The 26,955-nt window shown below is 50.4% G+C and overlaps 2 protein-coding genes across 3 annotated transcripts in view; one reads left to right on the top strand and one right to left on the bottom strand.

Moving 5' to 3' along the window:
• Positions 1–4,969: 4,969 nt before the first annotated feature.
• ENHO (energy homeostasis associated) lies at positions 4,970–6,964 on the top strand. Its single transcript, XM_036898026.2, has 2 exons — positions 4,970–5,198; positions 6,157–6,964. Exon 2 carries the CDS (start codon positions 6,317–6,319, stop codon positions 6,545–6,547), a length of 231 nt encoding a protein of 76 aa, XP_036753921.1. The 5' UTR covers positions 4,970–5,198; positions 6,157–6,316; the 3' UTR covers positions 6,548–6,964.
• Positions 6,965–7,058: 94 nt separating this feature from the next.
• DNAI1 (dynein axonemal intermediate chain 1) overlaps positions 7,059–26,955 on the bottom strand; it is a 52,328-nt gene continuing 32,431 nt past the window's right edge. The window contains exons 13-20 of one of the 2 annotated variants that reach the window (XM_036898019.2): positions 19,517–19,764; positions 14,957–15,046; positions 14,739–14,826; positions 14,020–14,099; positions 12,670–12,818; positions 12,477–12,576; positions 9,956–10,141; positions 7,059–7,324 (exon numbers count right to left, since the gene is read on the bottom strand). In XM_036898019.2, the coding sequence (XP_036753914.2) occupies positions 7,226–7,324; positions 9,956–10,141; positions 12,477–12,576; positions 12,670–12,818; positions 14,020–14,099; positions 14,739–14,826; positions 14,957–15,046; positions 19,517–19,764 (1,040 nt within the window). In that variant the 3' untranslated portion in view covers positions 7,059–7,225. The remainder of the gene's footprint in view (positions 7,325–9,955; positions 10,142–12,476; positions 12,577–12,669; positions 12,819–14,019; positions 14,100–14,738; positions 14,827–14,956; positions 15,047–19,516; positions 19,765–26,955) is intronic. The other variant, XM_036898020.2, reaches the window with a different exon arrangement.

Raw genomic sequence — 26,955 nt, 5'->3', positions numbered from 1 at the left:
AATAGACTTCAAAATAAAGAAAGTAACAAAAGATAAAGAAGGACATTACATAATGATAGAGGGCTCAGTCCAACAAGAGGATATAATCATTATAAATATATATGCACCCAATACAGGAGCACCAACATATGTGAAACAAATACTAACAGAATTAAAGGAGGAAATAGAATGCAATGCATTCATTTTGGGAGACTTCAACACACCACTCACTCCAAAGGACAAAAACACAAGACAGAAAATAAGTAAGGACACAGAGGCACTAAACAACACACTAGAACAGATGGACCTAATAGACATCTACAGAACTCTACATCCAAAAGCAACAGGATACACATTCTTCTCAAGTGCACATGGAACATTCTCCAGAATAGACCACATAGTAGGCCACAAAAAGAGCCTCAGTAAATTCCAAAAGATTGAAATCCTACCAACCAACTTTTCAGACCACAAAGGCATAAAACTAGAAATAAATTGTACAAAGAAAGCAAAAAGGCTCACAAACACATGGAGGCTTAACAACACGCTCCTAAATAATCAATGGATCAATGACCAAATCAAAATGGAGATCCAGCAATATATGGAAACAAAGGACAACAACAACACAAAGCCCCAACTTCTGTGGGACACAGCAAAAGCAGTCTTAAGAGGAAAGTATATAGCAATCCAGGCATATTTAAAGAAGGAAGAACAATCCCAAATGAATGGTCTAATGTCACAATTATCGAAATTGGAAAAAGAAGAACAAATGAGGCCTAAGGTCAGCAGAAGGAGGGACATAATAAAGATAAGAGAAGAAATAAATAAAATTGAGAAGAATAAAACAATAGCAAAAATCAATGAAACCAAGAGCTGGTTTTTTGAGAAAATAAACAAAATAGATAAGCCTCTAGCCAGACTTATTAAGAGGAAAAGAGAGTCAACACACATCAACAGAATCAGAAACGAGAAAGGAAAAATCACGACAGACCCCACAGAAATACAAAGAATTATTAGAGACTACTATGAAAATCTATATGCTAACAAGCTGGGAAACCTAGGAGAAATGGACAACTTCCTAGAAAAATACAACCTTCCAAGACTGACCCAGAAAGAAACAGAAAATCTAAACAGACCAATTACCAGCAACGAAATTGAAGTGGTAATCAAAAAACTACCAAAGAACAAAACCCCCAGGCCAGATGGATTTACCTCGGAATTTTATCAGACATACAGGGAAGACATAATACCCATTCTCCTTAAAGTTTTCCAAAAAATAGAAGAGGAGGGAATACTCCCAAACTCATTCTATGAAGCCAACATCACCCTAATATCAAAAGCAGGCAAAGACCCCACCAAAAAAAACTACAAACCAATATCCCTGATGAATGTAGATGCAAAAATACTCAACAAAATATTAGCAAACCGAATTAAAAAATACATCAAAAAGATCATACACCATGACCAAGTGGGATTCATCCCACGGATGCAAGGATGGTACAACATTTGAAAATCCATCAACATCATCCACCACATCAACAAAAAGAAAGACAAAAACCACATGATCATCTCCATAGATGCTGAAAAAGCATTCGAAAAATTCAACATCCATTCATGATAAAAACTCTCAACAAAATGGGTATAGAGAGCAAGTACCTCAACATAATAAAGGCCATATATGATAAACCCACAGCCAACATCATACTGAACAGCGAGAAGCTGAAAGCTTTTCCTCTGCGATCAAGAACAAGACAGGGATGCCCACTCTCCCCACTGTTATTCAACATAGTACTGGAGGTCCTAGCCACGGCAATCAGACAAAACAAAGAAATACAAGGAATCCAGATTGGTAAAGAAGAAGTTAAACTGTCACTGTTTGCAGATGACATGATATTGTACATAAAAAACCCTAAAGATTCCACTCCGAAACTACTAGAGCTAATATTGGAATTCAGGAAAGTTGCAGGATTCAAAATTAACACACAGAAATCTGTGGCTTTCCTATACACTAACAATAAACTAATAGAGAAATCAGGAAGACAATTCCATTTACAACAGCATCAAAAAGAATAAAATACCTAGGAATAAACCTAACCAAGGAAGTGAAAGACCTATACCCTGAAAACTATAAGACACCCTTAAGAGAAATTAAAGCAGTCACTAACAAATGGAAACTCATCCCATGCTCCTGGCTAGGAAGAATTAATATCATCAAAATGGCCATCCTGCCCAAAGCAATATACAGATTCGATGCAATCCCTATCAAACTACCAACAGCATTCTTCAATGAACTGGAACAAATAGTTCAAAAATTCATATGGAAACACCAAAGACCCTGAATAGCTAAAGCAATCCTGAGAAGGAAGAGTAAAGTGGGGGGGATCTCACTCCCCAACTTCAAGCTCTACTACAAAGCCACAGTAATCAAGACAATTTGGTACTGGCACAAGAACAGAGCCACAGACCAATGGAACAGAATAGAGACTCCAAACATTAACCCAAACATATATGGTCAACTAATATTCGATAAAGGGGCCATGGACATACAATGAGGAAATGACAGCCTCTTCAACAGATGGTGCTGGCAAAACTGGACAGCTACATGTAAGAGAATGAAACTGGATCACTGTCTAACTCCATACACAAAAGTAAATTTGAAATGGATCAAAGACTTGAATGTAAGTCATGAAACCATAAAACTCTTAGAAAAAAACATAGGCAAAAATCTCTTAGACATAAACATGAGTGACCTCTTCTTGAACATCTCTCTCCAGGCAAGGGAAACAAAAGCAAAAATGAACACATGGGACTATATCAAGCTGAAAAGCTTCTGTACAGCAAAGGACACCATCAATAGAACAAAAAGGTACCCTACAGTATGGGAGAATATATTCATAAATGACAGATCCGATAAAGGCTTGACATCCAAAATATATAAAGAACTTACACACCTCAACAAACAAAAAGCAAATAATCCAATTAAAAAATGGGCAGAGGAGCTGAATAGACAGTTCTCTAAAGGAGAAATTCAGATGGCCAAAAGACACATGAAAAGATGCTCCACATCACTTGTCATCAGAGAAATGCAAATTAAAACCACAATGAGATATCATCTCACACCAGTAAGGATGGCTACCATCCAAAAGACAAACAACAAATGTTGGTGAGGTTGTGGTGAAAGGGGAACCCTCCTACACTGCTGGTGGGAATGTAAATTAGTTCAACCATTGTGGAAAGCAGTATGGAGGTTCCTCAAAATGCTCAAAATAGAAATACCATTTGACCCAGGAATTCCACTTCTAGGAATTTACCCCAAGAATGCAGCACTCCAGTTTGAAAAAGACAGATGCACCCCTATGTTTATCGCTGCACTATTTACAATAGCCAAAATATGGAAGCAACCTAAATGTCCATCAGTAGATGAATGGATAAAGAAGATGTGGTACATATACACAATGGAATATTACTCAGCCATAAGAAAAAAACAATTCCTACCATTTGCAACAACATGGATGGAGCTAGAGGGTATTATGCTCAGTGAAATAAGTCAGGCGGAGAAAGACAAGTACCAAATGATTTCACTCATATGTGAAGTATAAGAACAAAAGAAAACTGAAGGAACAAAACAGCAGCAGAAGCACAGAACCCAAGAATGGACTAATAGTTACCAAAGGGAAAGGGACTGGGGAGGACGGGTGGGAAGGAAGGGATAAGGGTGGGAAAAAAAGAAAGGGGTCATTACGATTATATATATATAGCGTGGGGGGGCACGGGGAGGGCTGTGCAACACAGAGAAGACAAGTAGTGATTTTACAGCATCTTACTATGTTGATGGACAGTGACTGTGAACGGGTATGTGGGGGGGACTTGGTGAAGGGGGAGCCTAGTAAAAATAATGTCCTTCATGTAATTGTAGATTAATGATACCAAAAAAAATAAAAATAAAAAAAATAAAGGGTCCAGTTCCAAATACTCAGAAGTGACTGGCATATGAGGTTAGGTAGGAAGGCCACCTGACAGCTCCTGCCCAAGCTGATCTTCCTTTTAGGAGAGCTTCTAGGATAGAGAGAGTCAGCATCTTCTAGGATGGAGAGTCATTCCATTCTAGCCAGGGCTGAGCCATCCCTCAGAGTATCCCATTCCTTTCTGTCTTAAGCTCCCCCATAGAAGAGCAAAGCACAAATCAGTGATCAATACAGGCACATGAACTCAATAAATGTGTCCAAAGAGCTTGTGTTGGCAGAACCGCTTACTCCTCCTGGAGCTAGGGAATGTGGAGCCACCTACAGATTCTCTGAAGTGGGCCGGGTCTACACCCAGGTGAAAGTGGACGTGCGGGGGTAGGGGGGACTTACATCAAAACAAGGAGGTTCAGTCTCCTACCAGATGTGGGGAGCCCGAAGCCTTCCTACAAATTTCAGAGACAGAGGCCTCTCGCAGATACCAAGGGGCAGTCTCCTCAGGAATGGGGGTACAGAGGCTTTGGCCTTTCTCAGGGGTTGAGTGTGAAGCTCTTCTAGGTGTGGAAGGTGCTAGAAATCCCTGTAAGAATGGGGCCCTCGCCCCCGCCCCACTCCCTCGGGAGGGATCAAGCAGGGTAGCCCTTTCAGCCTTCCCTCCGCCCCCCTCCACCGCCTGCACAAGGGGCGAGGCAGTCCACCCCTGCCACGACCAATGGCACGAGAGCCTAGCGCGGTCAGCCAATTGAATGGTGGCAGCGGAGCGGGGACGACTCCGCCCCCGACCGGCCGCCGGCAGCCGGCCTCCCAGGAGGCGGGGCTCTTCGCTGTTTTTGCTGCTGGTCGAACCTGTCCGAGCCTAGCCGAGCCCAGCCGAGCTCAGCCAAGCGCACCCGAACTCAGCCGAACGCAGCCGAGCCCAGCCGAATCCCGCGCCGGGCCCGTAGCAGCCGCCCGAGCGCCGCCGAGCGAGCGAGCGGCGGCGGCCGCGGAGGAGGCGCCGCCCCAGGGGGAGGAGGTACCCGCTCGTCGCAGACCGCCCGCGGCAGAGGCCGCCCCGGTCGCTCCGCGGCGGGAGCGGCCGGCGGAGGCTGCGCGGCCGAGGGGGAGGGCCAGGGGAGGGGACGTCGCCCCTACCCGCCTCCCACCGCCGGCCCCCACCCTGTGCCCCCACAGCGCGCCCTCAGGTTTCTGAGCCTCAGTCGGCGTCCAGCATCCCGCTGCCCAGGACCCTCCCGCGAGCGCGCACCGGGCTCAACTCAGGTAAGGAGGCCCTCCCCCCACGGGCACGGGTGCCGAGAATCAGAGACCCAGAGACGGAGATAAAGAGACAGAGACCCACACAGAGACGCAGAGAAAGACTGGACACAAAGACGGAGGCACATGAGACGCACGAACTACACAGACACAGAGAAGGGGAGAGACACGTCCATAGGGACAGAGGGACATACAGCTGAGAAAAAAGACCGGGAGACACAAGAGACCCATACACACAGAGAGAGGGAGAAAAGGACACACAGACTCAGAGATACACAAAAAGATAGACTGGGAGAGAAATGAGACACACAAGAGACACACTGAGACGTTCAGAGATGGAGACACAGAGACAGACAGCTCCCCGAACATAGCGGTGGGTATACAGAGGCAGAAGGGGACATTTAGGCAAGAGAACTGAAAGACAGAGTGAGAGCCAGACACACACTCCTGACCTGGAGAGACAGTCCCACAGAGAGGCACACCTAGGTACACAGCCTTGTATACACAGACCCACACATGCCTGCCAGGGCCTCCACAAAGTTCCCTCTGTGTGAGCTGGCACCTCCGGAGGCCTCCTGGGCTGGCTGGCTGGAGTCCTGAGATGGGGGAGGCACCGGGCCACACTAAAGCTGGCCACAGCCCCCATCCTCTAAGGCTTGGCTTCCTCAATCTCACCCCCTCACACAGGGCTTTTGAGGGCTGGAGGCTTGGTAGGCAGGGCTAGGCTGTCTCTAAGGAGAATGAGATATAGGTTACTCCAGCTTCCCCACTGTGGCTACATCCCCCCATCCACTGCCCAGAGCCAGACCTGAGGATGTATTTGGGCCTGCTGGGATCTAAAGTCCTCTGCCAGGGAGGCCAGGGATGAGGGAGGGAGTTGTCTTCTCTACTCCTCTGCTCCTTGGCCTCACCCCACCCTTTCCTCCTCACCCTTTCATTTGCTCTGTACCCCCCCCCTCCACAGGCTCAGGACTGCGGGGGACATCTTCACTGCCCAGGAATCATTGAGTGTGTGGACAGGACAGCCTCTTTGGAAGGCCAGCTACACTGGAGTCCCACCTCGGCATGGGCCTTGCCATTGAGGCAGCCCTGCAGTCTGTGCTGGTCTGACGGTGCTGCCTGTCATGGGGGCAGCCATCTCCCAGGGGGCTCTCATCGCCATCGTCTGCAATGGCCTCGTAGGCTTCTTGCTGCTGCTGCTCTGGGTCATTCTCTGCTGGGCCTGCCACTCCCGCTCTGCCGACATTGACTCCCTCTCTGAATCCAGTCCCAATTCCAGCCCTGGCCCCTGTCCTGAGAAGGCGCCCCCGCCACAGAAGCCCAGCCATGAAGGCAGCTACCTGCTGCAGCCCTGAAGTCCCCTGGCCTAGCTTGGAATCTGGAACCTAAGTCCACCCCACCCAGAGTCTGGAATCAGGATCCCATGGTCCAATCAGTGTGGGATCCAGAACTCAAGAGTCCAGCCTGTCTGGAGCTGGATCTAGCAGACCAGTCTAGCCAGCCTGGCTTCAAGAAGGGCTCTGGTGGCCCTAGGTAGGCAGGCCTGGGGTGGGGGTTCATGAGTTGGTGCTAGAGCCAGGGCCATCTGGACTCTGCTCCATCTGAAGGGCCAGGGACTGGGTCCACTCTCTCCCTGGGCCAAGCGTCTCTAGGCCCTCAAGTTTGGGAAAGCAAACTGGAATCCGTGGCAATAATGGGAGGGTGTCCAGGCTGGGCCCCTCCTCTGGTCCTCCCGCTGTTTGCTGGATAATAAATGGAACTATATGGCTGTACCCTGAGATTTTCTCTTCCTGGGGGCCCTGCAGTAGCAAAATTAAAGGTGTGGGGTGGGCTTCCAGACACAGGTTTATTTATGAAAAGTAGGAGGGGGTGATGGTGGTTTAGGTCCAAGTCCTGGGCTGAGGTGCTATGGGAAGATGCTGGGATCTGAACAAGTGGGTCATATACTGGGTGCTAAGGCTGGGCTTGAGTACCAGAGTCAGGGGCTACAAGTACTGGGTTCAAGAAATAGGACAGGGACTGAGGTCAGGCCCTCAGATCTTAGTTTTCACTTCCCTCACCAGGTTCAGCAGTTTGTCCAATTTTGCCATCTCCACAGCTGGACCCTTCTGCACTTCCTGCCCCTTCTTTTCCTGTGCAGAGGCAAAGTATACACTGGGGAGGAATGGTGAGGGATGGGCTACCTGTTTCTAGGTCCCAGCATTGCCTCCTCTGCCCAGCATGCCCTACCTGTGCCCCACCCCTCCCCTGCCCAGATAGATTCTGAATCCCTGACTCTCCCCACTGCCACACAATCCTTCCCCAACTCAGGTTAGGTGTTACAGGGGCCCCGCTGAGCCTGCAAGAAGCATTCAGCTGTGGCTCTGAACCTGAGGTTCAGGGTCTTAATACTGGGAGGAGTGGGAGAAAGTATCTACCCACTGACCCTTAGAGGAGCTAGCCTTTCAATCCAGGGGGAGCTGTAGCCCTGGAGAGAGAGATTGGGCCTGACTGATGGGACCACCCTTTCCACAGGAGGCCCCTGGCTGAGTCCTGACGGGCCTAAGAGGTCAGTGGCAGATGGGTGTGAACAAAGCCACAGGTGCCCTCACCTAGTTCTCTTCCCTAATGCTTTCAGGTCAGGTTGGGAGTGGGATGCCATCTGGATCCAGGCCTGCTATGTCAGACATAGCCAGGGTAGGGGAGGGTGTCCCTCTGCTCCTGAGCCCCTACTCTCTCAGCCACCTGTGCCCACTGCTCACTGGCACCTGCCCCAGCCTTACCTGCTGATGGCCCAGCCTGAATCTGGCATGGGCTGTGAGGCAGCGGGTAGTACAGGCCAGCAGGTCCCTTCCTGACCTCACCCTGGCTGCTGACAGCATGCAGGATTTCCTCTTGGTGTGATGTCTGCACCTACTCCCAAATCTGTCTCCTCCTCCCCTTGGGTCCTAGTGCCTTTGCCACTACACAGCTCACCTCTGCATTCTTGAGGCAGAGGGCAGAGATGTTTTTTTCTCTCCCTTCACTCCATACCCTGGGAGATAGGGGACCTAACTTTAAGTTTCAGCTTTGTCATTAACTCCCTGCATGACTGTGTGCAGGTTCCTTCCCTTTCTGACCTTCAGTTTTCCATCTATACAGCAATTAGGGAAAGAGAGTCATTGACTTTTGACAAGCTGATCTCTGACCCAAATCATGGGAAGCTCCCTGAGCCAGGTTGGGCCTCTGTGGCCAAGCCCTCTAGAAAGGGCAGGAGACCGTGGCCCATGGGAGTGCTCAGAGCAGGACTTCCTTTTGCGTGAATCACTTGGCTTCTGACAGCATCAAATGGCAATTTCACAGGAACCTCCAATCTACCCAAGTACTAGTCCCCAGATGTCCCTTACTCAGATCCTCAGAGATAGAGGTTTGCAGTTGTACAGAGCTCAACAACCCCCCAAGCCATGACCGACCCTTGCTCTTCAGCAGTTGGGACTGTGGAAGATCCTTGCCTCCCTTGTCAGAATGAGTAGGGTAGGCCCCCACCCAGATCTACCACCTTTACAATGTGATGGCTATACCCCTGCCCCAAGGGGTGACCATCATCCTTCCCACTGGGGTGTCAAGCTTTGCCAGCTCAAGCCTGAATCTCTCTCACTAAATTAAGAGCAGATTCAATCTGTTTCACAAATGGTGCTGCCTCCTTCCCCCTCCTTGAGGCCAACTAGTTGGTCTCAGCAAAGAGCTTCAGACTAAGCCCAACCCTCCTTCCCGATCCCATCCCATCCCACTGTACCCCACCCGGTCCCTCCTAACCCCACCCCCAGCCCACCACAGCCTCTGGGCCACAGCTGCAGGAGCTTAGCAGCTCTCTGAGTATTTATAGCCAAGTCCACCCCCTCCCCCAGCTGGCTACAATTACAGGCCCTGCTAAACTCTAGCCTGGTCGTTGTAGGGACTGGACCAGGCCAGTACCAGAGGGATGGTTTGGTGCCCCTGCCTTAGTAGGTGTCAGTAGCTGAAAGAGGCAGGCTCCTGCCATTGCCTCAAACTGTAAGTAAATACCTCAAAGTGCAGTTTGGAGGTACAGTTATCAGGGCAACATGGCCCAGCCCTGGCCCATCTCTGATCCTGGCCCAGAACTTGGCAGAAAGCAAATTCCATTTCCTTTCACAGCTCCAAAATGTGAGGAACTGGGTACTGGGTTCTTGGGCTCTGGATTCTAAGGCCTGGGTTCTTAAGTTTGAATCAGGACTCTGAGATCTAGACTTTGAGGTCATGGCTCTGGGCTCCATGGCCTGTATTTGGGGCTCTTGAGCTCTGGGCACAGTCTCCAGATCATTATAGATCCCAGAAAGGAACCAGAGCTCAGAAGGAGGACTGCCTAAATGCTGACCTACTTACCCTCCTTTTCTGTTTTCCCAGCTCAGGGACCACTGGAGCTGAAGCCCTGTGTCAGCTCAGCCAATGAAGCAGTGACTAAGCCCCAAGCCCCCTGCTTGGGCGACCTGGTCTACACCAATTAAGCCAATGATGCCCACATGCTCCCCACAGACTTTGGACCCATATAACTGCCTGTTCACCAGATGTCTCTGCCTGGGGGCCCCACAGGTAACTCAGATTCTGTATGTGAAAATTGATACTTTATCCCCACAAACCTACTTCTCCTATGCAACTCATTTGGACATTGACACAACCCTTACCCTGGGTTTCTCAAGCCAGAACCAACCCCAGCTCCTCTTTTCTCTCAGCCCCCACCATTATGGAGAATATCTTCCAGCAGCCCTAACTCCACAAGCCCATACCTTTGGCATCTTGCGCAGGTTAGGTGACAGCTTGAGGCAGGTGACCTGCCCACGATCATCACCCACTATGATGATGGGGTGGATAGGATTGAACTGCACACGGGTGATCTTGTTTTTCTTTTTGGCCACCACAGACTGGTTACAGATAGCTTCGTACTTGTTGATGGACAAGTCAAACACATGTGCCTGTGGAAAGATGGGTGTCAGCCACTCAGGGATGATAACCAGTCCCTGGGCTTTCTGGGGAAACACGACAGAAACTAGTATACTGGAGCAGGAGGCAGAGGGAGAAGGGATTTGTGTTTCTGTTTTTCCTGTGGTTGAGGGAGTGAGAATAAAAAGCTTAGGAGAAAATTTAAGTCTATGCAAAACTAACAATAATAGCAGCTACCATTTATTGAGTACTTACTGTGTACTAGAAAGCTGGGCAAGTATGTTAGCAGCCACTCTGCAAGGTAGGTTCTGTTATCGTCCCCATTTTATCAACGAGAAGATAGAGGCTCTTAAGGCTAATTTGCTCATAAATGGCAGAGCCAGGTTTACACCAGTTGATACATATAAGGTGCTCAGTGCTCATGCTCAACCAATGTTTGAACTAATTTTTACCATATCCTAAGTCCAAACCATTAGCAACCATTAGCCTGGACAACTGCAGCAGGGTCCTAACCTGTCTCCCTACTTTTGCTCCTGCCATTCTACAATCAATCCGGCCTCCATGGAGCAGCCAGACCTTACCTTTAAAAAACCTAAAATCCTCCAATAGTCTCCCTTGGTACCATATACATAAAATCCAGATTTCTTACTCTAGATTCTCCACTCTGCACTCTAATCTCATGCTCTCTCCCCTTTGCTTACTAGACACCAGCCACTCTGGCCTGCCTGTTCCTCAAACCCCTCAAGCTCATTCTTACCTCAGGGCATTTAGGCTTGCTGTTGCCTCATCTGGAATGCCTCCCACCATCTTCAGAAGGCTGGCTCCTTGTCATTCAGCTGTCAGCTTGCCTGTCACCTCTTCAAGGAAGCTTTCCCTGACTATCTGTGAGCCACCTAGTCCTTCTCTTTTACATCACTCTCTCTCTTTTAAAAAAATTATTACAGCTTTATGAGATACAATTCCCGCACTATAAAATTCACCCACTTAAGATGTACAATTCTTGGTTTTTAGCATATTCACAGTGATGCAACTGTCACCACAACCAGTTGTAGAAAATTTCATCACCCCAAAATGAACCCTTGTATATCCATTAGTAGTCATTCCTCATTTTCTCCCAACCCCCTCCCCCTTCATCCTAGGCAACCACAAATCTACTTTCTGTCTCTACAGGTTTGCCTATTCTAGGCATATGTAAATGGAATCATACAATGTATGTTCTTTTGCAACTGGCTTCTTACACTAAGCAAGTTTTCAAGGCTCATCCATGTTGTAGCATGTATTAATACTTCATTCCTTATTATTGCTGAATAATAATCATTTTGGATATACTACATTTTGTTTGTCCATTCATTAGATGATGGACATTTGGGTTGTTTCTGCTTTTTAGCTATTATGAATAATGCTGCTATGAACATTGGTGTAAGTACATCATTCTCTTTTCTTTTAAATTTTTTATTAAGGTATTATTGATATATACTCTTACGAAGGTTTCACATGAAAAAACAATGTGGTTACTACATTTACCCATATTATCAAGTCTCCCCCCACCATACCCCAATGCAGTCACTGTTCATCAGTGTAGTAAGATGCCACCGATTCACTATTTGCCTTCTCTCACATCATCCTCTTTTAATCTCTGTCTAGCACTTGATGCTATGGGAATTTTGTTGTTGCTTTTTGTCTCTTTCCCTTCACTAGAATTTGAACTCTGTGCGAGCAGGGACCTGAGTTGCCAGGCCATGTGGCCTGGAGCTGGGCGCCTTAGTTGGCTCTTGGTAAACACCTGTTCAGCAAGTAGATGACTGACTGACATTGGGGTTGAGGCCATAATCACTGTACTACTTCCCTGGGTCGGTGCCTCTCATATCAAAGTCCATAAGGAAAATTTTCTCACAAAATGTTTCTTAGCTTTCACCAACTCTCAATATTAATACAGACCTCTCCCATCACCCCTTCTCAGACTCAGCTTGCACACTCTCAGGGATGGGGAACTCACTACCTTTCAGACACTAGTTCAATCACAGATCACCTTTGGCTCATAAGTTTTTCCTTACATCAGGCTGGCCCCTGCCACCCAGTAGCTCTTTCCCCAGGGCCCACAGAGAAGATAAGCGCTCTTCATGGCATCTTATTACCCAGAATGCTCTCTCCTTCAAGATGAACAGTTCCATTCTCTCTTCAGGTCCTCATGGGATGAATGACCCTTCTTCTGACAGGCCCTGGGTGGCCTGGCCCTTGAGAATATACAGTCCATATGTCCCCCCTTCCCATACCTGACCTGGGCACAGGGTGGGCTCTCTAGGAGGGAACCCTGAGATATCTTACCTCCAGTAGGGGAATCAGCAGGGTGAGGAAGGGGGCACTCACCTTCCCATTGGCGGTAACTGCTGCAAACACAGTAGAAGAATATGGTGCCCAGGCCACATCGCCCACGGCTGAATTTAAGTCATAGATGAACATTGGGGTCCTGGAGTGGCACAGAGGTGGAAAACTCATGACACAGGGCTCACACGCCAGAGCCCAGCCCAGGATAGGGCCTGAGGGAAGGTATGCCCCTCACTTGATGGTGTGGTCCCAGATTTTCACTGTCCAGTCAGAGCTGCAGGACATGAAGACCTTGGTGTGGTACGGGTTCCAGGACACAGCATCCACTGCCATGTCGTGGGCATCATAGGTGTCCAGGAACTGGCTGGAGTAGGACTTAGAGCACTGGGGTTGGGGGGAGGGATCAGAGATCAGGAATGAGGGAAAGGCCTGCAGCTGTCACTTCCCTGGGGGCCTGGGAGGGTCAGAACCTGAGATCCCTCCTCTGTCCTTGCCCCACATCACTGTCACAGTTGAGCTGGGGACAAGTTGCTGGCTGCTTTTCTCACCCTCAACACAACCTGAGAGAAAGGAGGGGCTTAAGGGGCTGGAGGCTGGGGTGGGCAGGGAGCTTTCCTGGAGGGTGAGGGAAAGTGCTCTAGTCTGCCCAGTGTTCCAGCCCAGGCAGAAAGGGCCTTTCCTCTCTGAGCCAAGGCAGAGCAGGTTGGGGGGCCCTTGGTAAGGTATGGCCAGCCTGTGTCCAGGCCAAGGCCTGTGAACAGACAGAACCCTGGGTCCACCCATAGCCCACAGACAGAATCCTTCCAACAGGATTGCCCACTTTGCCCGGGTAAGAGCAAGTGCAGAGCCAGCAGCAAGTCCTAATTTCATGATTTCCCATTTGGTTTCTTGCCCTGTCAGCATGCCCCTCACTCTATCTTTCCAGAAGACAGTGTGATAACTGTCTTACTCTTCTCCCTCCTGCCTCTCCCCTGCCATTGTTGGGAGGGGGTATGGGGACCTCTTTTGCATTCAGACCAGCTCTGGCTGGGCCTCAGGGGCTCCTGGGAAGCTGCCTGTAATTAACATTCTGAGTCTTTGAGCCTAAGAAAACTTGTAGCAGAGCTATTTCTGGATGGATGGCAGCTCAGAAGGATGTTCACCTGCTAACACCGAGACCTTGCAGAAACTGGCCATGAAGTTCCATCTTGCAGGCTGGGACACACCCAGTATTCAGAGATAAATTTTCTAAACCTGGGCTTCAAAGCTCAGCTTAAGTTCAAATCTCCTCCAGGAAGTCTTCCAAGAATGTTCCAATTCCCTCAGTGCCCACTCCCAGGAAGGGAGGGAGAGCTCAGAGGGAAAGAAGCCAGGCTAGGCTAAAGTTACCCTCTAGAGTGTTCATCCACTTTTCTGAAGTCATCCCCTCTTCCAGATACCCAACCAGGTCAAGAAATGCATTCTCTTCCCCCAAGAAGCCTTCTAGAACTGTTGAGCCCTAGATCTGTCAGAACATGGTCTGTAGAGAATGAGAATGATGATCTCCCAGAGTGTTCAGGTTTAAGTGGCCCTGTAAGGAGCTGACACAGCGAAGGCACTGCCTCACCTTGTAGATTTTCCCCTCCTCTGTGCCCACAAGGAACATGTAGTCAATCACTTTGTGGAAGTCAAAGGCGGTGCCACAGCCTTGGGAGAAGAGGGAACAGCTTTAGACCCATTCTGGGAGGAAGGCTCCCAGTACCTCCTCTACCCAGGAGGCCCCCTGGGAAAGCCTGAACCCAGGCCCTTTTGAGGGCTAGGGCCAGCCAGGCAAACAGAAACCCATCCTCTGGCCTACTGCATGTCCTAGGCAGTTGGGACTCTGTAAACTGCCAGGGCCTCTGCAGACAGGAATGGGGTTTGGGTAAACAAGGCAGGGATTGATTTAAACAGGGTCAGGGTCAGGGTAAACAGGGACAGGATCTGCAAACAGGGACATGGTCTGTGCAAACAGGGATACAGTATGCATAAACAAGGTAGGAATTGAGTAAACAGGGATAGGATCTGCGTAAACAGGGACCTGATCTGCATAAACAGGGTTGGATCTGCATAACTGCACCTGATCTGCATAAACAGGAACAGGGTCTACAAACAGGATGGGACCTGCATAAACATGGAGGGTCTGCAAACAGCCAAGGGCTGGGCAGACAGGGCCAGGCTTTCCCATTACCTTCTGTCCAGGCTGCAGCCCGAGTGGAGGAGGGAGTGCTCAGTAAGCGGGACAGCCACTGTCACTGACCCTCACAAGGGCTGAGTGACATGACCAGGCCTGGATGTAAGTCCTACCCACTGTGTATAGCTGCATTCCCTCCAGACCTTCCGAGGTGCTGCCCTCCACCTTGAGCTTAATGACATCCATGTGAACCAGCTCACTCTGCAAGTACAGGGATGGGGGAGGCACATGGGTTGGGCTGGATCAGTAGGGTTTTGGGGGTTCCTTTGCCATTCAGCTCCTCCCACTCCCCATCTCCACCCCTGCATGACCCTTTCTGGGAAACAGGCACCTTCACAAGCGTCCAAGACACAATCCTGCCATCAGATGACACAGAGAAGAAGTTAAGGTTGTTGTCCATGTCGTCCTTTTGCCACTTGACCTGAAATATCCCAAACTGTGAGCTTTGTGAACCTGCCAGGTGTTGAGTTTGTGCTATGAGCTGAGCAGGGGTCCCTCGAGAACCCATCTGAGGTTCAGAAGCAAGTTCTGGGAGCCTTTTCCCAGAGTCCCACAGTTAGCCTCCCTCCCTCCTTCCATCTACCTCTATCTCACTCAACCCTCTCTCCCTGACCATCCTGGGGTGTCCATGCCTGTCAGGGCACTGCCCTAATCCTGGCTGGTCAGTGGAGGTGCCCAACTCTTCACTGGGATGGGTTCTGTGAGCCTGGTTGTAGTGAGAAGGTGGTAGCTTAGGGTTCAGCTTCCTTCATAGACAGGGCCTGGAAAAGATAGGGCCCCTCAACCAGTTCCTCATTTGTAAAATGAACCATAATAGTGCAAGTTTGTTGTAAGGAATAAATGAGATAATGCATGTAAGGCCTGTAGGTCCTAACATTGCAAATATTAGGTATTCAGTAAAATGTTAGCTAATATCCTCATTATTACCATCATCCTAGAAATTGGGGTGCCAACGTTCTGCAGAAGGCTTTCTCCTGCTTGCTTCTGGGGTCAGGGGAGCAGGCCCCTTCCCCTCTCTCCTCTTCCAGGCTTGGCCTTTCTCTAGGCAGGCCCTCCTCTGTTGCCACTTTCACTTCACCACTAGCTCCTGCTCCCAGAATCTTGCTCCCAAATCTCAGAGTTGAGCTGAATTTCTCCAACTGCAAATCGGGGTTAATAATCCTGCCCCACCCCATCTTCTCAGGGCTGGAAACAAACATATGGGAAAGTGTTTTGGAGACAGAACTGTTGTCTTATGAAGATGACACGCTTAAGGCTCAAGTTTCTGTTGCCAGATGTGGAGGCCTGGCCAAGCCATATCCCGGAGACCTGGGGTGGGGCTGGGTGCCCAGAGCTTCCCATTCTCCAGCTCACTCCAGACCTCCCATGCTGGGACCTCCGTCCCTTCCCCCATCGCAAGCAGAGGCCCAGTGAGGGAGGCCAGGAACCCAGTGCCACAGCCTGTAAGTAACCACAGCTGTCACCATGGCTGTTAAGGGGTGTGGTGGAGTGGAGAGGAGATTACCCCTCCCAACCACCCCACCAGGTCTGGGTAATCAGAGCTGTAGGAGGGCAGGCCCAGTCCTGCCTAGGCTTGTCTGGGTATCTGGCTCTTTTTTCCTTTCATTGGGGTCCTAGAAGACCACGGAGCCTGGGAGGCACAAGTCAGAGCCGGCCCTGACTCTTAGACCACTTCCCCTTCTGTGTAAAGGTAGTCCCTTTAAAGCAGGGTGGGAACAGAGGGGGTCAAAGGCCAGGCTGTAAGAGGCGCTAGGGAGCTGCAAAGGGAAGTGTTTAATGAACAGCCGCCAGCACGCATGGAAATTGTATTTCACACCACACTTAGCAGCCTGATGCCTAATGGGGGATGGTGTGTGTATTTGCAAGTGAGTGTGTATGTGTGTGTGCAAGTCACACATGTGCTCCTGGGGTGGAGGTGGGAGGGCAGGAATAAAGCAGGGGTGGGGGACAGGTGGTAACTGGTGTTAAGAGAATGAATGAATGCCCAGGAAGCAGGTGGTAGGGAAGGAGATGGAGCCTTCTTAACTAAGTCCTCTTCTTTTGCCTTATCTGATTAGGGCAGACCTGCTTGAACCCAGTCTCAGATATTCTTCCTGCTCCCTTCCCTGCATACGTCCCACAGAATGCACACGCACCCCGCCAAAGTGCTGCTGGTTGAGGTTTCACAGTGGGGCTTGAACAGGGCTGGGCACCCAGATGGGCTCCCTTGGGAAATAGCCTGTGCCATGGGACTAGTCCTCTTTTAAGAGACAGTTCTCTCCCTGGCTCTCCACTGCCAACAGAACACAGTCCTTCTGCCCCAGTCTGGCATCTGAGATACAAAATAACCTCTCTGATCTGAGACACTGTCCTTTTAACAAGGACCTAGACTCTGGTCTTTGACATCACACTCACCAGCCTGGCTTTCTTTAAGTTCCAGGCTTTATCCAGCCAACTGCCTGTAGGACACCTCTGACTTCTTGTAGTCACTTTTGGCCGAATCTGTTCCTCTCTGCCATTTCCCACCTCTGTGGATACCCCACTGGGGACCCCAAACCAGAGTCCCAGTCAGTGTCACCAGTTCTTCCCTTTTCCATATCCATTCTAGTTTCTTCCTATTGCTTTTACTGCCTCAACAGCTCTCAGCTCATTTGTAACTCCACTGTCCCTGCCATAGCTTAGGCTTCAGGGTTTCTCATGCTCAGCCAGAGGACATCTTCAAGACACAAACATGGCTGTGTTACTTTTCTCCCCAAATCCTCTGATGGTTGGGCAGCAGGTTTTGAACAATGCTGGGGGGAGCTCTTAGGAGCCATGTGTGAGTACCTCAGAGGACAGGGAAGTGCATTATAAAAGGGGACCCTGATCCTACCAGGGCAGCTCACTGTTATCTTTAACCTATTAGGCTTCTGTACTAATGCTTCATTTGAAACCCTGACCTACAACCCAAGCTTTCCCATTTGGTAGAGAAACACACTCAGGACTGGGAGCGTCTGTTTTCCCAGGTCCAGTTTTCTGCTCCCTGTTGCTCACACTGTGCTTCAAATGATATTTTATTTCCCAGAAGACCATTCTGCTTGATGCCCCTGTGTCACTGCATGTATGACCCCTTTGTACCCTTCTTCATCTAGTACTTTGTCACCCCTCACAATTCAGCTCAGATGTGCTTCTTCTAGGAAGACCTGGTCCAGAGAATCTGGGTGCCCCTCCTCAGTGCCCCCATGAGCCCCCATTAGCCCAGTCCTGTTCAGCCTGTGGCTGTGGTTATGTCCCTAGGAGCTTCAGAGACTAAGCCCTTAAGCACAGGCAGCTGCTGGAGAGCAAACAGGAAGGAGTTACTGAATGGCTGAATGGATGGATGAGTGAGAAAGGGGGTAGGGTTCAGAGGGAAAGATGGGAACGGGGAACAGGAAGCCAGAAAATGAGTGAGAGACATGACACAAACCACGGTGCCAGCCAAGACCTCTGAGTCTTAGGTTTTGCAAAGATAGCAGCCCTGTTTTCCTGACAGAACGGTGGGAGAGCAGAAGGTCCCCCTGTCCAGGTAGGTTCCAGTCCCCCTGGCACCCAGCCAGTGAAAGGGATAATTTGTCTTCTGCATGGTCCATTTCTTTCCCCAATCTGCTATTTGATTCAGAGAACAGAACAGGTTGGGAGTAGGGTCCCCCTCACCCACTACTGGGCTTTATTTAGAAGGGTGGTCAGGCCAACCAGAGATGCTCTGTGCTTGGCCCTGGGCTGTCTGAGTGGGGAGAGCAGGGTCAGGGAGGGTGTTGCCTGATTCCATCTGGTTCAGTCTCATCAAAGTGGATCTTTCCTCCTCTCCCTGGTCTTTAAAGTCTCTACAGATATCCTCCCCCTATCTGGAGTCCTCCTCATGCCTGGAGGTAAGGAACTGGGAGGTGGGCTTTTTGGAGAAGAGAGCTCCTGAGGCCACAGGCCCTGGCCCCTGCTCTGGTGGAGAGCAGGGGAGGGGAGAGGGTGCCTAGTGGCTCTCTGTGCCTCAGCTCTGGGCAAAGGATGAAGCTGAAAGGGAGCCATGTCCCCTGTGCCTGGACAGTCCTCTCTCTACTTAGGGCTGCCTGGGGACTGAGAGCCAGTGACTCAGGGAGCTCAGGGCTGGAAAGGGAGAGGTGCAGAGCCTGCCTGCAGACTGTCAGGGCAGAGGAAGATGAGAAGACAGTCACAGCACTTCCTGAAGAGCCCAGAGGTCTTGGGTGACTTGAGACAGAAATTCATCCTTGTATTTTCCCAGACCTGCCTGTAGGGTAAGGGTACGCAGTCTTGGGAGGAGGAGGACCTTTGGAACACAGTGAGGAAAGGCCTGCAAAGCCAGAGCTAAGAGACCCTCTGCAAGTGAAACATGGAATCCACTCCCAAGGCAATAAGATGGGAGACAGAATCAGGGTGAGATCTAGCCCCAATATCCAGGTAAGGGACAGACCTTGCTTAGCAGGCCTTATAGCCCACCTAGGGGCTGTCTACCCCTGTCTGGTAGTTCCCCCAAATCTAGCCCAGGTGGCAGAGAAGAGCCCTGTGGGGAGTTGAGGAAGCCCATAGACATGGACCTAGAGCCTTTAACATACTCAGCAGAGGCCTGTCTGGTCCTGGTGGCTTCCAGCCACAGTCTCTGAGTCATCTGAGAGATCCTTCACAACAGATAGGGCCCTCCCAATAGGAGCTCTGGGGAAGCAGACCCCAGTTCTTCCTGCAGACACTTTTATCTCCTGATTATCGTCTTCTTGCCTTCTCTGTCTCTTCTCACACCAGTTTCTTGGCCTCTAAGCTGGTACCTGTCATTCTCACCCCCTTGTCTGTGGCCCTCTCCTCCCCAAGGACCCTCCTCCAGTGTCTCCCAGGCCCATACCTTATTCGCCCATACCCACTTCTCCCACCCTGGTTGGAGGCTGACCTGCCATACGGGATCTGTGTGCTTGCCAGACTTGGCTGAGCTGCGGAAGGAGGGCTGGGATTGGGTCTTCTTGAGGTTGTAAATGGCCACGTTGCCGTCGTAGTGGCCCACCACCACCAGGTAGGGGTGGTCCACATGCATGTCAAGACACATGATGCCGCTCCCGCTGCTGAAGGTGTATTCAGGGAAGCTGGGGTTCTTCATGCTGTAGAGCAGCAGCATTCCCCAGCTTTGCTTCATGAAGTCATCTGCCCCGAGAAAGAGGGGCTGCTGCAGTGGGAGGGTCCTGCTGCCCTGCCAGGGAAGCCCCCAGTACCCTCCCCTGCCATGTGGTCTTGGGAAGGAGCAGCACCCTCAGAGCCCAGCCCAAGGGCAGGTTGCTGTCCTTCCATGCCTAGATAATGCCCATGTGTCCCCTTCCCCCAGTCAAGGAGAGGGGTTCAGTTCAGACTAACATGGAATTGCCTGTATGAGCCTTGAGCCAGCCATCTGTGGCCATCTTCCCACACCCTTTAGCCCCACAGTCCCCAGTTACAGCCTGACCCCTAGCTCTTGGCATGCTCCCTGAATCAAGAAGTCCAAACCAGCCAGTCAGGCTTCCATAGGCCACTGTGCTGTCCTTCTGACCTGCCCACAGCTTTAGGTGATCAATAGTGGACCACTCAGAAGAGGTCTTCCTCGCTGCCCACCCATGTCAGGGGAGTGCCCTCCTGCTCTTTCTTTCATTTTCTGTACACTTCCTGCCCATTCTGATAATGTGGCCACTGAACAGAATACAGTTCCAGCCCTCAAGTCCAGCTCTCCTGCCACCTGCCCAGGACCCTTCCCAAGCTCAGAAGAGCCAGAGCCAGAGAAGCAGAAGTCTAGAGCAGCCCCCCCATGCTAAGGAGCCCTATGCTAAGGCAGCCTTGTAGCTAGGATGAGAGCCCTCATCCAGCACTACGTCCTTTGCTTCTGGCAACTGCAGGCCTGGCCCTCCTGACAAAGTGGCCAGTACTAAGGTGTAGAGCCCACGTATGGGAAGGAGAGGAAAGCAGCCCCAACTTGACTAGTTTTGCTGAGTTATTCCCTCTGTCTTATTTCTAAGGCTGCTGCTTACTCGAGGGAGTAGGTGACTGGGCTCAGGGACAGTCTGGGCTGGGCTCTGTGGGTTCTGGGCGTGAACTCAGCTATGATCAGGTCCCAGGTATCCCACCTCAGGCATTCTGCAAACATCAGCTGGTGCTCACTGGGAGGCAGGACTCGGGAGCAGCCAGCAACCAGGCTGGTCTTAGCTGCGTAGGTTTGGAACTGATGCAAGCTGGCATGCCCACCAAAGCAGCTCTCTATAGGGAGTCCACCTTCCCTTATTGCTGCTGTTCCTTCCCAGCTCTGGAACTGTTGGGAACCTGAGCACTTACAAGGGAAGCTTACATGCAAGGAGGGGGCTGCTCCTGGAGTGAAAGTTTCTAGGCTCCAGCCTGAGCCATTGGGAGTTCAGGAAGGAAAATGCTTCTGCTCTGGGGAAAGTGAGCCTCTCGCAAAGAGGAGGAACTGGGAGCTTTCAGATCCACTGGAGCCAAGTCAGATCACCCTGTGCCTGGCAATATCTCAGAGCCATTAGGGAGCTGGCCTTGAGATGGAGATGGGTAGCTGGCTCCAGGGTGGGCCCTAAGGGCTGACTCTTGAAGGGAGAGATCAGCTGGCTGAGGAGAGTCTTTCCCACACAGGTCACAAAGTGCCTGAACTGGGCAGTGCCAACAGTCACTTGTTGCTCCTTTTGTTCATGCAAATCCTAAGCATCTGATCTGGGTCTCCTCCTAGGCCAGACCCTGGAAGGAGCAGAAGCACTCCACATGGAGACATGGGCTTGCCCTCAGCAGCCTTTAGTGTGCTGAGAGAGTCAGACCCTGCGGCTGAATGAGGCCAGGCCTTCACTGGGTAGTCAAAGTGTCAGCTGCTAGGCCAGAGGTGAGCTATCGATGTCCTTGATGTCCAGTCTGTCCTTGATGATGGGCAAAACAGAGTGTGAGTGGGTGAGCAAAAGAGTGATTAAAAAGGTGGGTAGATGGGTGGCTGATGCTCAGGCAGAGGACTCAGATGCTCTCCTTATTGCAGAAGGGTAAAGGAAGGCATGACCCTTATACTTGTCCTTACTGTGGTACAGGACCCCTGGGGGACAGCCATGATGCCTGACATTTTCTAGACAAACTTCAATACCCCATATCCCTGCATGTATGCACAGAGTCTTTGTGACTAGTGAAATCAGGAAAAGAGGGTAGGAAACCCTAGGCTGGCTTAGTAACTCTGTAGTGAGGACATCTCTAACCTATTCACAGAACCACTGGTCCTAGAAGCTGGAATTATGGCCCCCTAATTTTACAGATCAGTAAACTGAGGACAGAGGGGAGAAATGGTGTTCCCAGGTGTATCAGACCCATTACAGGGTGTTTGCCACAGCCAGAATCCCGTTTCTAGCTGAAATTACCCTATTCAGGGTAATGGCACCTATCTGATCTTTACATGGAAGTGGAGAAAGGAGGGGAAAGGGGCACCAGAGTAATGGGGTGATAATGACTGGCAAAGCCAATCCAGTCCCTTCAGAATCTGGACTAGAGAGCGTGTAAGGGACAGGGCAGTTGAGCATAAGAAGGAACTTCTGGCAGAGAGAAGCATGGAGTGCATGAGAGAGGGGCACAGAGAGCAAGCAATCACACCAAGGCCTTAGATCCTGCCTTAATTCCCAGGCCACATGCATCCTGACAATAAGCCTCCCTTTCTTAACCTGGCTCTAGTGGTCTCTCTTAGTCGCAACTAAATGAGGCATCCTGACATAAAGATTACAGCTTCTAAACATGGCTAGACTATGTGTTTCCTAAATTCCAGTTTAGGGCTCTGTCTGCCAAACCACACCAGGAAAGCAGAGAAAACTCTCATTTAACTGGGGCTTCCTCTCTTATTCCATCTTATTCTGTGATCTCATGCCTGATGCCAGTGACCCCATGAGTCCTCACTATTCCATTCTCTCTGTATACCCAATGTGACATCACAGCCCAAACCTCCAGCAGTCTCATCATTGTATCATTTTGAATTCTAAAAGTCCTAAAATGACCTCATTACTCAGACCTCCAATGGTCCCTGTGTGATATTATTGCTCAGGCTACCAGAAGTCCTAGTGATATCATTGTTTAGCCCTCCAACATTCCCAGTATGATGTTACCAGCCAGGTCACCAGCAAACTAGTGACATCACTGCCCAGCCTTCCAGAATTCTCAGTATGATGCCACCAACTGGGTCACCAGCTGTCCCAGGAGGACACTGTCATCAAGGTCACCCACAGTGCCTCAGTTCCCAGTGAAGGCTAGAATCCCCATCAGGGTCAAGGCTTACAGGGCCCTGGGTTATTCTGTCCTAAATCCCACAAACTCTCTGGATCCTCAAAGCAGGACTGGAGGGTCCACAGATGGGACACAGATAGGAGCCCCAACCCCACACTCCATTGTATAAAGAGGCAGAGACTCTGAAATCTGGGGTCAGTGAAGGAATTCCAGGTTTCTCTAGGCCACAGGATTTCAGTAAGTATATGTGGCTGGATAAAAGGGAAGGAAAAATAGAGGAAAAGCAAGAAGGAAGGAAGGAGGGCAAGTGAGGCATGTTGGGGCATCAGGCTAAAGCTAGGTCAGTGGTCAGAGGGAAGTATGTGCCAAGCTGCAGAGACAAGGATATCAAGCCAGCAGGCCTCCTCCTTTCTTACTCTGGCATCCCAAATGGCTCCCAGGGTGGACTCCAAGGCAGCAGCTGTTTATTGACTTCCTTATTAAGTCATGCAAGAGGCACTTGGAGGGGGGCTGTGGTAGGCAGAAAAATGCGCCCCCCCCCCACAAAAATGTCCATGTCCTAATCCCCAGAACTCTTAAATATGTTAACTGTACAGCAAAAGGGATTTTGGAGATGTGATTAAGAACTTGAGATGGGAAGATTATGCTGGATTACCTGGGTGGACTCAGTGTAATAACGGGGCTTCTTATAAGGGAAAGAGGGAGGCAGGAGAGTCAGAGGAGCTGTGACAACAGGAGGAGATGTCAAAATGATGCAATTGTTAGCGGGAATGAGGGGCCACAAGCTGTGGAGTATGGGCAGCCTCTAGAAGCTAGAAAAGGCAAGCACGGTCCCATAGAGCCTCCAAAAGGAAGGAAGCCTTGCTGACACCAGATTTTTGCTCAGCGAAACCATTTTAGACTTCTGGCCTCCAGAACTGTAAGGATACATTTTTGTTGTTTTAAGTCATTATGTTTGAAGTAATTTGTTACAGCAGCAATAGGAAATGAATATAGTAAGCACTTAGTGAAGGTTGACCTAAACCCTACTTCAAGGAATCAGAGAGAGAAGCCTCATAGGTGGTATTTTTCCTGGGATGGTTTGGAAACAGTCCCTCTAGAAGTCAGCAGGATGGATGCAGTGCTCCCCAGCTCTTCTGAAGGCAATAATGAAACCCTCCTTCAGTTTCCCACATCCCAGCCCTACCACCTTGGACTCCAGGAACAGAAAAAATACCCCTTGGTTAGGATTTTTATAGCCTCCAAAGGTAGGGGAGCAGCCCAAGGCTGCCTGAAGAAAGGGCATCAGTGCAGACCTCCAGCAAGACCCAGAGGCCCTGGTGCTTGGCTGGGGTCAGCCTCCCAGGCAGCTGGGCTTGTCCAGGCACTCTCATCTGATTAGAAGTCATATTTAAACAGTGTGGGAAATAAGAGCAAGGCCTTGGAGGCAGAATACATCAAGCGGGACATTTAATTTGATTTAGGGAAAATGAGGCAAACATTTGAGAACCTAAATAACTAACCAGTAATTAAACTAACAACGGGAATGCCCTTGCACTACAACCCGGCAAGCACAGTGGCCTTTATGGACTGTATTTACAAAGAGACCTGACAACATAATTAGTCCTGTAAATTTAACGCAGCCTCTAGCTGAGGAATGATGGATTTTGTGTGTGGAGGATGAACGAGGAGAAATGAGGTGGATGAATTTCCATTTTCAGTAAATGAAATTAACACTGCTTAATTAGTGAAGCTGACAAATAAAAATGATCAGGAAAGATTTAAATCCCTACAGGTGTATCTCTGGCCTGGGCAGGCTCAGAGACAGGCCTGGATGTGGTGGGACATGGGAAATGGGTGTAGTGCCAGGACTCAGGGCCTGACTTTTGCCTCTTGTGGGGGTGCTGTCCCCAGAGGGAGGCTGGGCTCAGGGACATCTGGTTCCTCTGCCTTTCTAAGTTGTGACCTGCTGGGAAGTTTCCTCCCCATCTCCCTTGTGATAACCAGTCAGGACCACACAGATTGTGCAGGATCTTTTCCACCATCCCTGCCCGACACCCATGAGGGGTCCCCATTTTCCTGCCATGAACTGGCTAATGGGTTAGAAAGGATCAGTGCAGCAGGTGATGTAATCGCATCCCAGCTTTGCCCCATGAGCCATCCCTTCCTGGACTATCTCCCCGTACCCTCCAGTGTCCCTCCATCTGCTTTCACCTGAAGACGGCTCTTTCTCCACTCTGCTGAGACATGGAGCCTGGTCTTAGAAGGCAGCCTAGTCTCACCCCGTATGCAGCCCGACACGCTCACCTTCTTGTACCCAGCAGCCGGAGGAGAGGTACGTGTGAATGCTTCTGTGCTGTTGCAGGCAATTGCCTGGACTCTCTTTTCCCCACTTGCTTGCTTCTGGCCTGGCTCCCTCCAACCTACCCTGTGACCAAATGGGGGACTGGCTCCAGTCCTCCCTAGGGTATATGCCTACCCCTGCCAAAGTCCTATTTGGCTAGGTCAGATAATAAACATCTGGGAATTCCAGGCAGAAGGGGGCCTAGGCTGAGCTCATCAGGGTCAAAACCAATAGGAAACCCAAATTCTCACTTCAGTGATTGTCCGCATAAAGCAAAGTCTAATGATGGGAGGCTGGCATCTGTGAACTTCCAAAGACAGTGTGGTGGCTATTGGTGAGCCAGCTGCTCCTCACAATGACCTGTCCAGTAACCAGTATGCCTGTTGCCTGCCTTAGCTCTGCCCTTTTCCAGGGAGGCATATGGACTCAAGAGCATGGGACTTTCAGAGGCAACCTCAGGAGAGAATGCAGGGGCCCTTCTGAGTCCCAGCCCAGCATGGCTTTGCTCAGACCTCTGCAGAGTGGTACTGAGATGTGCAAGGCTGTGGAGAATAGATGCCAACTCTCATGCCAGTGACAGCAACAGTGAATACCACCACTGCCAGTGCTGGGCCCTGGTCTCTAAGAGACTAGGTAGGGGCCTTGTCTGATTCTTGTCTGTCCCCACAGCCCCTGTTCTCTGCTCAGACCCCATGAGGGTCCTATAGACAAGCTAGGAGACAGAACCACAGACACACCAGCAGTGATTGTCCTTTATGTGTGGGTGGTTCCTACAGTTCACAGGGGGCGTTTGCAGCTTTCCTTGCAAGTGTGTCTCACAATAGCCCTGACCTAGAGGGCTGCCAGATGTTGGCCTCTCCTTGTCACGAGTGAGGAAACCAAGGCTCAATGCAGCTTCTGGTCCCAGGTCACATCATTGGGAAGGGATCCTCCAGCTAGAAATTCTGCAGCTGACTGTGGTACCACCCAGGCATGTGGATGTGACCAGCAAATGACAATATGCCCTTCCTGGGCATTTGGCTGTCTGGAACAGCTGAGCCTTTCAGGCTTGGGATCATCTATTCCTGAGGGGTGGTTGATCTTTTCTAAGACTGCTCTTGGCTAAGTCTTCCCCCATGGACTGCCTCTAACATGACTCCAACTAGCTGACCCTGCTTCTGGCCCTGGGTGGAAGGAGGATGGGGCTAGACTGAAGGAGTTTCTCTTCCCACCTGCTGGGAAGCCCCTCACACCCATACCTCAGTCCTGGGCAGAGAGCCTGGGCTGAGGGGAGCCTCGAGGGTAGTCCACACCCACTCCTGGGAGGACCTGCCCAGCTCCCAGGCCCTGTTCCAGGCCCAGTAGCTACAGCAGAGGGGGAGGAATGTGCTAGTTCCCTGCCAGAGGGAGAGGGTGTGTCCTGCTTGGCAGCAGCCCACCTTCAAGAGTGGGGACACAGAGCGGGCATTTAGGGCATCCTTAAAGGAAGCCCAGACCACGAGACTGGGAGCAGTTCCAAAGTCTCCTCCCTGAGAAGAATGACAAACACCAACTCCTCCTTGCCTGCCCCCAACCACCCGCCAACCTCCTCCATCCCGGACAGAGAATGCGCTGGGCAGACTAGGCTGTCTGAGGGGCAGAGACCAGGAGCTTGTAGGCCTGCCAGCCAGCAGCAGCTTGGAGAATGGGAGGGTTTTCTGTTCACAGAAGTTTACCCTCCCAGCCAGAGAACAAGCTGGGAAGCTGTGGCTAATTCGAAGTGTGAGGCCCTCTCCTGTTAGGAAAGGGGAACATCTGGGCCAGCGAGGAGGTAGGGGTTT

The sequence above is a fragment of the Manis pentadactyla genome, chromosome 3 (assembly GCF_030020395.1).
Source record: "Manis pentadactyla isolate mManPen7 chromosome 3, mManPen7.hap1, whole genome shotgun sequence".
Classification (NCBI taxonomy): Eukaryota; Metazoa; Chordata; class Mammalia; order Pholidota; family Manidae; genus Manis; species Manis pentadactyla.
Note: the sequence above shows the minus strand (reverse complement) of the source record. Positions and strands in the feature narration are given on the sequence as shown.

Excerpts from the sequence above, each read along its gene's own strand:
- ENHO (XM_036898026.2), top strand. The coding sequence starts at position 6,317 with ATGGGGGCAGCCATCTCCCAGGGGGCTCTCATCGCCATCGTCTGCAAT.